Here is a 15,977-nt window from a genome sequence, read left to right as displayed (position 1 = left end):
TTTTTTGTGTTATTTGCATTTAATCATTTAACTTAAGTTAAATTTATTTTCAGCATAATTATCCTGTTCAGTTTCATACTAAATTCTCTTCTTTAAAAAATTCTGGTGATTTATTAGCTTCAATGTTTGAGGATAGTAATTTTTGAAGTCGAAAAATACAATTTATATTTGACTTGAAACAAATCAATGAACCAAATTAAAAAAAAAATATTATATTTCATGTTATATTACATTTAAGCTGGAATACTGAGTTGAGTATTTTTAGTAGTTTAAGTTGTGAAAATATAAGTTTTTCAAATAGGCCCACATAATATGTTTTTAATCACTTAACTTTTATGAAGATAAGTAATCGTTCAATTAAATGGTAAGCAATTTTTTAGTGACTTTTAAAAAATGGTTTGTCAAAGACCGAAATTAACAAAAAAAAGGTTAAATTAAATATTTTGTTTTTTATATCTATATAATATATTGAATAACAATTTAATGTCATTAAAAAGCCACTAGGATATGCATTATTTTTTATTTTTGTTTGTTTGTGATGTCCCTAAGTGGCTTAGTGAACTGAATAATTAACCGTCTTTACTCGATAGGCTCAAATAACATACTATGGTCACTTTTTAATCAATCAGGAACTGAGTTTACATGTTCATTGTACTCATACCAGAATCGGTAGAATCAAACTCTTCACTCAAAATTATTATTTATTAATTCAAACAATAATTTTGTTTGCATACTCAGGTTCAACTACTTGGATCCTAAAATTCAAATACTTGTTCAAATTAAATAAACTTATAAACTACACTAAATAAAAATTATTTTAAGACTATTTAAATACTGATTGATCATTTTTTTTTTCAGGACTGAAAAACAGAATATTTAAAAAAGAAAAAACTGTGATTATAAGCTTAAAAAATACAAAACCAGTTACAATTCAATATCTACAACTAAATTATAATATAACAAGTAATGTTGAATACAAAAACAATTGTTATGGAATATTTTTAAAGTATTTTCAACAGAAATTATAAGAATACATTTGATTAACTCATTCAATACAAAATAACGTTCGTGGAAAATACCGAACACCATCATAATATCATATTGTTATCATGCCGTATTGATGATAAGATAATAACCTAAACATTCACCTCCACGGAAATGGTGGCCTGCTATCTAGTGTCTTATAATAATAATGGCACTATCACAGAAATATATTTGATAATAATGTGTGATATCGATGATTTATTTGTTGTGATGGTGGGGAGGAATTATCAATAACAATTTACTATATCCAGGCGTCCGTCCAACGAATCACGATTCACGATGTTCATTACATTTTATTCAAGACAATAGTGTCGTATTCATGATGTTGTAAATAAAATGATACAATTTCCGATTTTTTTCGTAAAATAAGTTCAGAGTTCCCATTTTTCCCTTTCATGAATATTCAATTATTGTTTACCTAAAAATTTCCCTAAGCGGAGGGAATTTCCCTGCCACATAACAACACTGGCTTGACTCCGGCGGACTCCGTTCGTCGTGCGTTCCAAATCGGCGGAAAATATTATAATATTATTATGTTGTCGCGTAGATGATAACATGGACGGCACAGGGACAATGGTATCCTCGTCGGTATTGCTGATAAGTGCGCGCGCGTGAACTTTGCCGTGTGGACGAGGACGGCGACAGTCAACAGCACCACCAGCAGGTAATATGAGTTATATAAGTTTTGTTGTTATTGTTGTAAGGCACCTTACCTATATTGCAATATATTGTGTTTATTAGTCTACAACGTACGTTCCGTTTGCGTGTGGACATTATAATATTTTATACACGCGCGCGCGTGTGTGAGTGTGTGTGCGACGATTTTCGCTAGTGTCTTCGACAAGTTCACTTTTATACTTAATTGTGCATAATTCAGGTGTGTGTGAGTATTTAAGGTACGTATGTGTTAGGATCAGTTTATTATGTAGTTGGTACCTTGAACTTGTCTTTATTATTTACAATTTTTACTCTCACAACAATACTGACTTGAATGACTAGATGTCAAAGTTTCCTATTTTGAGCACTAGGGTAGCAATGATGTGCTTCATATTATAATAATTTTGACCATTTGATATTCTGATGGTTGGTCTCTGTTCACTAATTACTTTTTACAGAGGAATAATTTTTTAATTTATATAGTAAGAATATTGCATACATGGGTGAATCCTTCTGCGTCCTATGACCGTGTATTGTAACTGCCTTAGCAATTATATTTTTCTATACTCATCAATTATAACAAAACAATTATTATCAAATAACTTGAATTTGCAGTATGATGGTCATATTTTTTTGTTTTTTATAAAACCATAGTGATGACTATTCCTCGTCATTGATGGTAATTTTTGCCTGCCAATATTATTAGATACCTAAATTATTTGCGAAATGACAGTCGAGGGAGTATCGGATTGCTGATTGATGGTTTTTTATTAAAATGTATTATACTCGGTATTATATTTAAAAGAAATAATTGGTTTTTCAATTATAACTTTTAAGTAATGAATTGTGTTTTTTTTATATAAAATTCTTGAAAATCTTTGTTTTAATTTAAATTTAAATCAAATTTTTATATCTCTTTTAACTTGAAAGAAAACTAGGTTTAGGTAGGATAGGTACAGTTAAAAATAATTGTCTAAATAGTATTAAAACTAACTTGATTTAATTATTGTTCAAGTCATTTTTTTGACCTTTTTTAATTAATGACATTAGGTTAGTTTGTGTAGTATGGGTGTTATGACAATATGTTAATCATAGTGCTTTGCAAATAGAAATTTATACATATTTTTGAAAAATCTACCAACCTGATATGTATTTTATTCTTCTATTGTCTATTATAGTTTATTAGAAATATTTTATTGCAAATCTTATAGACTAGTGATCAGAGAATATTGGAATGAGGCTTCTTTTATAATATTCAAATAACTTTTATTGTATTAATTCAGTTATTAACATTTTATTTTTTATTTTTTTTGAGTTAGGTAGTCTTATTAACATTATTATTATCACTATAAAATAAATATTATTATTAATCTTGTGTATAAGACTGCAATCTGTATTCTAAGTGTATTGTAACTGTATTGTATATTTCCTAAATAGTTTTATTGGTTCAACATTCACTTTCAAAATAACATGGATAAATGTTTGTTTTATGAATATTTGCTATGTTTATTATATTAATTACCAATGTAAATTTACAATGCTTTCTTTTTTTGGTTCTTAATTGGCTCGGCACTCTTGTTTGTTATCACTCCGCTTCTCTGTTTCTGACCGATCAGAAAACTTTGTTAATCTTAATGTAAAAATGTATTTAAGGCCACGATTTATAATACCAAATTGTTGGAAAGCCTACTACAATTTATATCAAGCTAGATTCTATCACATTACGGTTAACAATACTCATAATTTTGTTAATCCAAACACAGGAGCACCCAGTCAAAACATCGAAAGGTTGTGGGGTCTGCTAAAAATGAGTAAAAAGTGCCTTGGGATCAATAGAAATTTTCTGGATTTGTGTTTGGCAGAATTCCTATGGAAACCCCAACTTAATGAACAAGATGCATTAGAAACTATTTTAAAATATTTCTGAGTTCTAGCCTCCATTATAAATAGTTATAGATGTTTATTATTTTTTTATTTATTTACAATATAATTATACATTTATTATTTTTTATTTACTAAAATTATCTATCTGCTCTATTATTAATATTATATATTAATATTCTTGAAACTTATTATTTAGCTATGCCGGGCTAGTGGTGTGGCATTAATGGACAATTACTCTATTTTGTCAGTTTCAACCTTCCCTTGATTATGCCTAACTATATAACTCTAAAAAAAATCTATACTATAATAAAATAGTTTTTTGATTAAATCAGTCACTATATTATTATCCTTAAATTGTTAAATATGACATTATATAACTATAATTGTAAATACCTTAGGTGCATTTTTAAATAAGTGTTAAAAATTAAAAAATTAAATAAAGCACACAAAAAATCAATTAAATTAAGGGTGAATTCAGTGAAACTGGTGAAATTATTTGAAGAAGATTCTTTATTGTATTTAATTTATATGTTAAAATGTTTCGTTGTTAAACAAATTAATGTTAAGCATATGAAATAGCAGTTGTAACTAAATCTTTTTTTTTATGTTAGAAAACTGGGAGGACGACATTCCATTTTCTCTCCTTAAACTACAACTGAAAAAAGTTGTTTAAAATACCAAAAATATCATGCATTCTATCTGTATTTGAATTGTTTTATTTTATTATAAATACAAAAATTATTAAATCACATTAAAATGCCTTACAAATTATTCTAATTGTAATTTAAATAAAATGTTTGCTTATACCAATATACATAATAGCAACATATTTATGTAACTAAGTCCAAATCAGTGTTTATAATTATTAAGAGAGGTATTATTATTGTATTACAATTTATACATTTAACAATTACTTGCTTGGATAATATACAAATTGTATTCCTATTTTAGTTGCTGTGCTGCAATGACACAAATTCAGATTTAAAGGATCTCACTTCCTTCTCCTAAAATATAATATAAAATCATTTTTTTCTTATTGTATCTAATAGTTATTATGATAAACCCCCTAATTTTTTGGAATTTTGAATATTTATTTTTTCATATTTTATCTATTTTATTATCTAATCACACAACTAAATTTTTTTGTTAGAATATATTTTATAAATTAAATGTATAGTTTTGTAAAGTTAAATTTGGAATAAAAAATACGTATATATTATGTTTGCAACATTTAATTTTTGAAAAGTCAAGAAAAAAAATTATGTTTTCAATTACAAATGTTTGCAGTTTTATATATTTTATATATTATACTCGGTCATTCAAACGTTATGTTTAAAAACCAGTGAGATGTATAGTTAAATGTATAGTTTAGTAAAGTTAAATTTGGAATAAAAAATACGTATATATTATGTTTGCAACATTTAATTTTTGAAAAGTCAAGAAAAAAAATTATGTTTTCAATTACAAATGTTTGCAGTTTTATATATTTTATATATTATACTCGGTCATTCAAATGTTATGTTTAAAAACCAGTGAGAATCGTAATAAAATCTTGTATTTCACAGTGTTTTAAGAATTAAAATTTAGATGTCCTAATAATAAATTATCTGTATCAGAGGAGCCTATAATTTTGTATAACTTGAAATAATTAATCCTTTAATAATGGAGAAATTAAACATTCATGTTACAATAACTATTCTTAATATGATTAATGTCATTTTCAATCAAATTTATTATTCTTTGATATTATATGTATGAAAAATATATATTTTTCAGTTGTTGGATTCAAAAATAGAAATAGGAAATAATAAAAAAATAATTCTTTTCTTTTGTGCATAATAATTTATTTATAATCTTTACTGAAAAATAAGTAAATATAATCTTAACACTAAAGTTGACATGAAAGGCATGAGTTCTTTCACCCAGTTAGGCCACTTGAACAAGAGTTATTGTTTTATTAAGTTGTGATAACATGGGTTTTTTTATTTGTTAATAGCTGGATAAGTCTTGGTCATGTTCAATCTAGGTGCCGTTTTAGATTTTGGTGTTTTTTACTAACTTGTAGGTAATATAAAGTAGAGAAACAAAATGCATAGCCTGTACAACTAAGTTAGTAAGTCATACATCTAAATCATTATAGGTATTCAACTTTTACTGTTTCAAATTTAGTACATAAATAAATATTTAATTGGCACGTTTGGTATATTTTTCATTTAGTTTTGGTTGAAGGATAAAATCTGCTCAGAAGCCATACGCATGTTATCTTTCTTTTTAGAACTCGGTTTGAGAACTGTGTTCAAGTTACTGCACTTGTCTTGTACACTTGTGTAATTTTAGTGTTGTTATGTTATATAACCCTCATGCACACATGTTCACTTGTAACATTTGAGTATGAGTTTTACAACTTTATGGTATTATTTACCTTAAATTAAGCATTTTATATGTATATTACTGTAAAATATGTCTACCGGTTAAATACTTTAAAACTTGTAAAACTAAAATTTGGTTATATGTATTACTAGTATAATATTTAATAACTTTTAGTTATTCAGATGCTATATTTTTTTTTATAAATGTTTGTTTTTATATCATATAGGTACAATATTGTATTTTATATACATGATTATGACAGAACTAATGACAATTAGTTTAAATTATTACTTATTTCATGAGTGGAAATTATCTTTGTTCACTGCCCCAAATCCCCCAAATTATAGGTAGCAAAACAGTTAAAACTTAAGATTTTTTTGCTTAATTAATGTCACATTTATTCCTTTTCCTAAATATCATTTTATAACTTATAACTTTAATTTATATAGTATAGTATAATTATTATCCATGCCGCATATTTTTTATTAACAAAAAGTGTACTCACATACAAATTGTTCAATAGTATGATTAACCCTTCCCCTCATCAATAAAAAAAATATAAAACTAATAAAAAATAATTTTTAGTAATTAATTATTGAAAATCTTTGCTTTCAATACTGGCAGGGCATAAAACTGTCTGCAGAAGCATTACTCTTAGACGTTTGTATATTGAATAATGAATGAACGACAAATTTAGTTTCATAGATAGCTAATAATCACAGTTAGGTTTTATCTACAAGTTACAACCTTGGTAAATGTTGATAAAGTATTAATTATCTGTTTAGTTATCATCAGGACTGTGGATTTTATACACTAAGAAATAATGAAATATGCATATGATTGTACATTTAAAAATTGAAAAATATCCTCTACAAAATAAAATTTCTTAAATAAATTATGTTTCATAATTGTATTTTATTTAAAATGGCAATCAAATTTTTATCTTACTTATTTTAAGTTCAGAATAAAATTCATAGATATGCATAATCATTAAGAGGACGCCACACCCATTCTTGTGCTGTCTCTGTCTTATAAACGTTCAACATGGGAAATTTCAGCAGAACTATTGTGGTATTTGTTTTTACCTATTAACAAACTTATAGACAAGAACACTATCTATGTTAGTACTTTTTTTAGCAATTTTTAAATTTTTAAATGAGTTAACTCATAACTTATAATTATGTAAAATATTGCAGTTTATAAATGTTCATACTAGTTTAAAAATTGAATGTAAAAACCTATGTATAAACATAAGAGTAGATAACGTGTTTACCTTTAAGAGGACGCCTCACCCACATGCGTTGTTTATGTTTTTCAAATGCATAACCTAGCAAATTGTACGTTCTGAATAATAAAATATTTAAATCTGTTATAATTTCGTTATTTTTAATATAAGAGTGAATTGACTTAGTACCAAATTTATAAGTAAGAACATTATTTAGTGAATATCTCATGCTTTTTTTTATATTTTCACTTTAAAGCGAGTTATGAGTGTTTTAAAATTGTAAATTGTTTGTACATTTAAAAATACTCATATTCGCTTTAAAATTAAAATATCTAAAGAAAACTTATCCGATTCACTAGATAATATTCTAACTTCTAAATTTGAAAATAGGTTAATTTGCTCCAATATTAATCATAACTGAGGAAAAAGGATGATTCAGAAGGTACCTACAATTTGCCATGATGTTCTGCGTTTACAACATATGTGGGTATAGTATTTTCTGAAGAGGATGCTACCCTCATGTTTGTTGTCTCCGTCTTACCAACTTACGACATAACAAATGTTCGTTCTCTAGTTTGAAAAGTGTGCCGTTAGTTTTGATATTAGAGTGAATTTAAGCATCATCCAAACTTTTAGGTAAGAACATTATCTATGCTTAAGCGTCGGTGGATTTTCGATGTTTTCATTTTCAAGCAAGATATGAGTATGTGAAATAACACTAATAAAAAATGCTCATATCTCGCTTAAAAATAAAAATATACAAAAACTGCCGACGTTTAAGCATATAGATAATGTTTTTACTTAAAACTTTGATAATAGGTAAATTCACTCTAATATCAAAACTAACTGCACACAATTGAAACTAGTGAACGAAAATGTTCTATGTGGTACGTATGTAAGACGGAGAAAACAAATACAGGGGTAGCGTCCTCTTAAGTTTAATGTTAGGTCAATTCACTCTTATATTATAAGCTAAGAATCCAAAATTGGTTTTGCAGAACGCAAAGTTGCTATTTTGTACGTTTGTTAAGACAGAGACCACATCCTGGTGTGAGTGCGCGACGCATTGCCATAATATAAAGATATGGACTGAACGTAGAGAGAGAAATTTGTGGACAACATTGTTAGAAAAAGATAGCATCCAACTTTTGTCCTATCATATTCACAGGTATTGGAATATTGTTATATTAATAAACCTATTATGTGACGTCCATCTAATAAATGAACAGCCCCGATTATCCCGTTATTAAGCATCGGCTTCTCAGTGTGCAAGCTTTACTTTTGTCCTGACAGTTGAAACAACAACCGTAATATATTAAAGTACTAATACCAAGTTAAGTGATTATAACTTATAACATTTCATACATTTAATGTTTGGAGGGAGTTATGAACTTATAAATTATAAATGAAAAATTGTGCTTGCAGTAGAAAAATACAACAATTTTATGCACTTATTGACAAATGACAATATGTTATTAAAATAATTATTGTACTAAATTGCTAAATTACAGTGAAATAACTACTATCTACAAAGTAAATTTAACATTAATATTTTTGTTGAAAAATATTTTGCTACCTCAGACTTATCACATTAGCCTGTGTGCCCTGTACTGCAGGATTATAAGGTTAATAAATTCTATCGTTGGTCATGTTAGTCATTATTTCATAGGTTTTACTATGATGTGTATTATCAACAGTAAAAACTAAAAAAAAAATCAAGGAAAAACGGGATTTTTTTATGCGAAATCGCTTTTTGACAAAATCATTTTGATCTTTGGTGAAACTTCAAAACAAATTACCGTGGATTCATGAAATGTTCAATGAATTTAATATTCGCTTTTTCTACACACTATAAAATAAAATATTTTGACTCATATTGAGCTATTTATAAGGCATAAGAAATTTCGATTTATATAAATTTATTTCTAAACAAAAAAAATGTAATACAAGACCCCTCATAAGTTAATAAATTTAATTAAAAGTAGAAATATAGTTGAATCCATAATAATTTTTTATGAGCGTCCGAAGTTTCAAATTTAAAAATATTCGTATAAATCACGAACATTTACAAATGATAGTGCGTTAGAAATTCACAAATAATTTTCTTTTTATTTCTAAGATTTGAAAATTGAATATAAAATCCTCACCTTCATCAAAAAAAAAAATGTGTACCAGAAAGCCAAATTAAATTTTTATGAGCATTTGAAGAACAAATGTTTGCAGCACTGGATATTCACTCGATTTCTCATGGAGTGATTTCCTTATTTTGTTGTAATTCGAAAACAAAAATAACCGTATTTATTTATAATATATAACCTAAACGTTTTCTTTTCATATCTTTAAAACTGAAAAATGTGTTTTTAGTTTTGTCTGAAATGATTTTTGGCTGATAAATTATTTAACCATTGTTTTCGAATTTAAAATATCTTATATATAATATCACAATATATTATGATATATTTATTTATATTACCTATAAGCTCACGTGAGCAGTAGGCGTGAGAGGTAGTTTATTTAGTTATATATATAGGCATAGTTGTATGTTAATTTCTTCGTAATTTTGTTTACTTCAATATTGTTTTAGTAAAATAATTTCATCATTAATTTATTGTAAATGATTTTATGAATATTATTAAAGTAGAACGCAATATCATTATCAGAATAATTATTTTTAATTTAGAGGACGCCACATATCGATTTGTTATCTGCGTCTATCATACTCGCCATATACTAATTTATATTTCGTTTGTCTTATTATCTAAAATACAGATAGAAAATATTATCTTTGTAGAAGCGTTAAAATTTTTTTTTATATCATAATTCTAAAGAGATAAATATGAATTTTATAAAATCAAAATAGTCACAATATGTATAAAATAAAATGATATTAAGGTGTATATAATGTTTTGTCCCATAAATTGTAATAATCATTATTTTGTTCTTTCAGGAACATGGGTCGCCCAATACAAATTCATTGACAAGAAATCACAGATGTAACGCTCATTGTATGAAGGCTATAGCCAATTCTTTTTGTTGAAATATGTCTGCTGATCATTCCGAACCAAACAGTAAGATTACAGGTTAGTGATGCTTATAAATTATAATTTAAATAAAGTTTTAGTCTTAAGTTTTAGTATTTTATGTTAAATGGTACAAAAATAATAGGACTTCTATTAGTTCATACTCGTCGTGTCTTTGTTTTTACAACCTAACCATCCGAATTAAAATACTGTATCATTATTTATTTTTTACTTATATGAGTACAAACGAAAACTATTAATATGTAGGTTCGTCAAGCTTCGAATAAACGATGACATCACTATTCACTGGACTATTTGTGGTTGGATATAATGCTAGCTAATATTATTAATACTATATTACATTAATAATTTTTAAACGTAAATAAATATACGTCTATTCTGAGTATTGTCTTGTCTGACATTTTAATAATTAACAAATGCAAATGTACAACACTGGGTTAAACTAAGGATGCAGTATTGGATTTTAAAAGACATTATTTATAATAATCCTGTTACTTCAATAGTTTAGAAGCAAACTTTAATAAAATAAATTTGGACACATTTCATATCTAACTATTCGGTCTATCCGGACTGTGGTCTGCGAGCCGTTGTTTTTTGGTCATTTTATTATATATAAAGTAATCGATTGTACAATAGTATTTGTACCTACATAATACTATAATAGTATATTAGTATACACATGGACTAAAACAGAGGTATTCAATTTTTTTTCATCACACGGCTCCTTTAAGTCTCCACAAAATGTTGGTGGCTCCCAAATTATAAATGACAAAAAAATCAATGTTTATACGAATGTAATTTGTATTTTATAATTTATTTTTATTATTTATTTACCATATTACATATATATAAAAAATTAAAGCTATATTTAGCGAATGATTGTTGTAGACAACTCAACGTTTCCCAACCGGTGTGCCTCAATGATAATAATTAATAGTAACATTTATATAATAACATTTTTCGTAAATATATATATTGGTTTTCAATATTATACTACGCGGTTCCCTTCGACAATTCCCGCGACGCCCCTGTGAGCCGCGACGCACAGTTTGAATACCTCTGGACTATAACATAAGTTTACTGCTAAATGGTGATATATTGATATATTTTGGTAATGTGTCAATTACCTGTTTGTAAAATATATGGACTTAAAAGGTATACAAATTAATAATGCTAACAAACTTTATCGTAGATTTTCAAAATGAGGCAATAATAAATTAAGAATATATCATCTATTCTCGTACATTATAATTATTAAAATAGTATATTGTTAGGCTACCGTGTAATTGAACCATATTAACTTAAAAATTATACATTTTCTTATTAATGATATAATTTTATATTCTAAATTTCAAATCATTCCGTATACAACTAGTGTATTATATTTTTTTATGAAAAATTAAAAATATTTTATTTTTACAGTATAATGATATTTTAATTTTCAAGTATTGTTACTGTAAAGCGTTTAGCGATGAATAAACAAAATAATAACTAGGTAATTAACAAATTTATATGATAACAAATAATGTTATGTTATAAGTAGGATTTAGATAAGAAGTGAAATAAAACATTAAATCAATATTGACAATTCGTATATAATAATTGACTGTTAGTGAAAAACGTGGTTACCATTAAAAGTATCAATTATCTTAGTTTAGGGGGCTAGAATGTACTCTTAGATTACCTTTTTTTTTTTTGGAATAGTAATAATATCAATAGTGTATGTTTTGAAATATTAAATTTGTAAGTATTATTAAGAAATTATTTTTATACATGGTTAGTTTAATTTAAAACTATATCTTAAATTACTTAATCTTACTAATGAATGAACACAAATGTATACTTATGTTAGATGTGTAAATACTTGACAATTCATTTAAAATTATAATAATAGTAATAAAGTATCCATTAGCTATTCAATTATTATCAACACGGTGTATATAATGTTGGCGATCTTTAAATAAAGCAAAGTGTTGACCCCAAAATTTACTATAATAAATTTATCGCGTTCTCGTCCACCAGATTCTATTTCTGTGTTGCGTGCCATGCGGTATGCCTTCTCCCGGACATCGTAGCCACCATGAGTTTTAAAAACCCAACGTCACTTAGTCGTTTTTTTTTTTTATAATTAATCAGTTTGCAGTATGGTTAATGATAATATTAAGTTATATTTGTAAATTAGTATTTAAGTGTTTAAAATCCAACTGTGCTAAAATAATATGAATACATTGGATTACGTCTAAACTTCGGAGTACTTCTTCTCTTACGAGGTAAACCAATAAATTAACAAAAGTTTAAAGAAAGATATTTTTAAAATTATGTTTCTATAATTATTTTAAAAACAATGCGTTTTGTTTTTATATTGATACAAAAATAAATACATTTATATTTTTTAATACAAAATATATTGAATTATGAATTCTGATTAATTGTTTTTTAAACCATCAATAATAATAAAATCTATATTAGGCGGGAAAACTTTGGTGGAAGTTAAACAAATACCATTGTTGAATATTTTAAAACAAAGTGGCACTGTGCACAGAGTCAGGAAAAATTTTGAATAAAACGTATTCGAAAATATCATTTGTTCGCGAACGCACACGACTTACCTCGCTTGAACTTTTTTTTAAAAAGGTTACCCGAATTGCATCCTGATTTATAAAAATATCATTCCTTTGAACTTCCACTTATTTTAGGTAGTGACCCTCTCGTACTGGAATCATCTACGATAGTTAAAATTATTTGATTTCCAGTTCAATATATTTTTTTTTAAATTACACTCAATTATGCGTGCATACAGTAAATATAGATAGGGTTAGTTAAATTAGGCTAGTTTGTCAAACCTTACATTATAGGAAATATTAATAAATTCAATAAACTGAGTACCTAATAATTCAATGTCAATTAAAGTTAATAAATAATTATAAATATATTAGTAAATAAACTGTATAAAAAATGACAGAAAAAAAATTATAATTTAGATAAAATATCCAAAGTTTTACCGTTAATAATTTAAGTTTGTAACTAATTATTAATATTTTATTAAATATAGGTACTAACTTAGAAGTAATAATTCATAATACTAAAAAATAATCAATTATCAATAAATAAAACAATTTAGCTAAAGTATTTAAATATTTTGTTGTAGGTACTGTCAACTATTTAAATAAGTGACCTATGTTGATTAAGTATCTTAATGTTTCCGAGATTTAAATTTATTTGACTATACTTTAAAATATTGAAATTTTGGTGTGGTAAATGAAACTGGCTGTTGAACTGGAGATATTGAATTTAATCAATAGTTAGCTAATCTTTAGCTGATAAGTGATCGACAAGATAATTGCATTCCACATATTTATCTGTCTGGGAAATACTGTTGCCTTAAAAATAATATTTTGGAACATTACGGAAATCCATAAAATGATTGGTAGTATACCCACAAGTTTCGATATATCAATTAATAATCAAGGGAGATATCGAGTTGACCGTTAACGTATACTCGAATTTCCTACGAATATATTCGACCAGGTAGTTTCGAGTGAGTAAAAGTTACTTACCTCTACTAGGGAGGCAATTCGAGAGTCACCACGATCGTTCTAGTGTAGCCCGGTTTAAGACATAGTACTTATTAGAACAATAAATTATGGTTATTTATATTTTTTGCCCAAATTCCATATAATATGTCCATTTTGGACTTTCTTATCAAGAAGTTTTATTTAAATCATATATTTCTATAGAGAGAGATTATTAAATAACGGTAAAATCAATAACCTTTTTAGCTTTACTAAAAATAAATAAATGTAATAGGTATGTACTACATATATTACAGTTCATCTAGGTAATTTAATTTAAAAGTTATGTTTACAAATTAATATTATTCATATAATTAAAATACATTCATAAGGGGGACGAGGTGACCGAGTGGTCTGACTCTTCCGCTGCGACGCAGCCGGTCGCGGTTCGATCCTCGGCCACCGGGCGGCATTTTTCTCCGGACAATTCGCGGTGACCGGAGAGCAAGTGCTGCCATCCCCCACCCCCGGGGCATGGCAGAAACCTACGGGTGCCCCATTCGAAATTCTGCCAAAAACAAACACACACGTGTTCCCCCTACCGTTCCAAAAACCTACAAACCATCAATACAAAAAAACCTACAGTACCTACTAATAGCTAATGGCCTCAGTTGCCGGGCTCAGGATCAATTAAAAAAAAAAAAAAAAAAAACATTCTGAAACTAACAATAAGATAAATATTACACATTTTTTAAAGTATCAATTTTTCTAATTTTAGATTCTGTGGGTAGTGATTTTTTTATTCATGTCTGCCATCACCTTTAGGGACAATTAAAATGTTTTAATTTTTCTTAAACAGTATCTATTCTAGTAGGAAAGTGAATACTGTGGGTACTGTGGGTATCGAACAATTCCAAATAGATTTCAAAGAAGTCAGGAAAAACAAACATCAAATTAATGGAAAACTGAGATTTTTCCGCTTAACTTAGTATTTTTATGTACCTAACTCTAAAATAAAATGACTCTAAATACATGAAATAAATGAAAATATGAAAAAATAATTTCGCCCGGTTCATAATCTTGAAAATATAATATACATCGTTCTTCGTACAATGTCGTTAGTGGAAATGTAAAAATTAAGTTGAGCGTAAACCCCACGATAATTTTTTTTATAAGCAACCGAGTTCAAATGTCGACAAAATCACGAAAATTGACAAATTATTTCGAGTTCGAAATTCATAAAAAATGTTCTATGTTTATCCAAGTTTTGAAATTTTTATACAAGATTCCCCTCAAGTTTTCCCACATTTAGGGTTAGTTTTAGATTTAGTTCTGCATGTTTTAAATTCGGATGAGTCCGTTTTTTTTCTTTAAAGATTTTCATACTTTGGTTGTCTTTCATAATTTTTATAAGACAAAATGTACCTAATTATTATAATATTAATTTAATTTCCTGTGTTCGGGTATAACATACATATTATTACTTAAATTATTTTTCACTCTGTAATTTATTATTGGTTTTAAAATCGTACTAAACAACATATATATTTGTAGAGATGGATAACCCACTTGTCAGAAGATAGGAATCATAGGTTTGGAAAACTGTTTAATTTTAAAAGGGAATTCTAAAATTACGTATATAGCTTAAAATTAATTGCTGATTGCTTGTTTGAAATAATGAATATTTGGAAGACGATTTTTTTTAATATAAAATAAAAGTTTTTAATATTTTTCCTTAAGTTCAATTTTAAATACAGTGTTATAATTTCTTCCTTATCGGAAATTTGAATACTTAATTTAAATATGATAATCAACTGATAAGTTACCTAAGTACCCAACAGTAATCTAAGCGTCTAACATAATAATTAAAAGTAACCAATAAAATGTACGATTTAATTCATTTTTATTGTATTTGTGTACGTATATTGTATAACATGAGCTAAGCATCACAATAGCCAATGATTTAGTGTTGTTTATATGCCAGGACTTCCCGTTTTATAATTTTTTCAGCATATTTTAAATTCTGAGTGGAGTAAGGAAGTCATTAATACTATTAAAATAGTTTTGAATACGTTTATTTATCATTACTTAAAATTAATAATCATAATTAGCGCAATAATCTAATTTATGGTTAGGTTGACGATAGCGTACAATGATATTTTGTAATTAAAGTTGTCTGTTTATCGGGAATTTCGTGTACTTACTGGTTAATTATCTCATTATTTGATTTTCGGGAAGTTCGAG

The 15,977-nt window shown here is 26.6% G+C and overlaps 1 protein-coding gene across 10 annotated transcripts in view; it reads left to right on the top strand.

Moving 5' to 3' along the window:
- The first annotated feature begins 1,297 nt into the window (after positions 1 to 1,297).
- The window catches only part of LOC111038564 (histone deacetylase 4), a 51,722-nt gene continuing 37,042 nt past the window's right edge, over positions 1,298 to 15,977 (top strand). For 4 of the 10 annotated variants that reach the window (XM_022321709.1, XM_022321702.1, XM_022321703.1 and 1 more), the window contains exons 1-2: positions 1,299 to 1,708; positions 10,128 to 10,260. In XM_022321709.1, the coding sequence (XP_022177401.1) occupies positions 10,221 to 10,260 (40 nt within the window). In that variant the 5' untranslated portion in view covers positions 1,299 to 1,708; positions 10,128 to 10,220. Of the gene's footprint in view, positions 1,709 to 1,785; positions 1,941 to 8,135; positions 8,349 to 10,127; positions 10,261 to 15,977 lie in introns of those variants that run through there. The other 6 variants (XM_022321707.1, XM_022321710.1, XM_022321700.1 and 3 more) reach the window with 5 other exon arrangements.

Source organism: Myzus persicae, unplaced genomic scaffold (assembly GCF_001856785.1).
Source record: "Myzus persicae strain clone G006 unplaced genomic scaffold, MPER_G0061.0, whole genome shotgun sequence".
Lineage (NCBI taxonomy): Eukaryota > Metazoa > Arthropoda > Insecta > Hemiptera > Aphididae > Myzus > Myzus persicae.
Note: the sequence above shows the minus strand (reverse complement) of the source record. Positions and strands in the feature narration are given on the sequence as shown.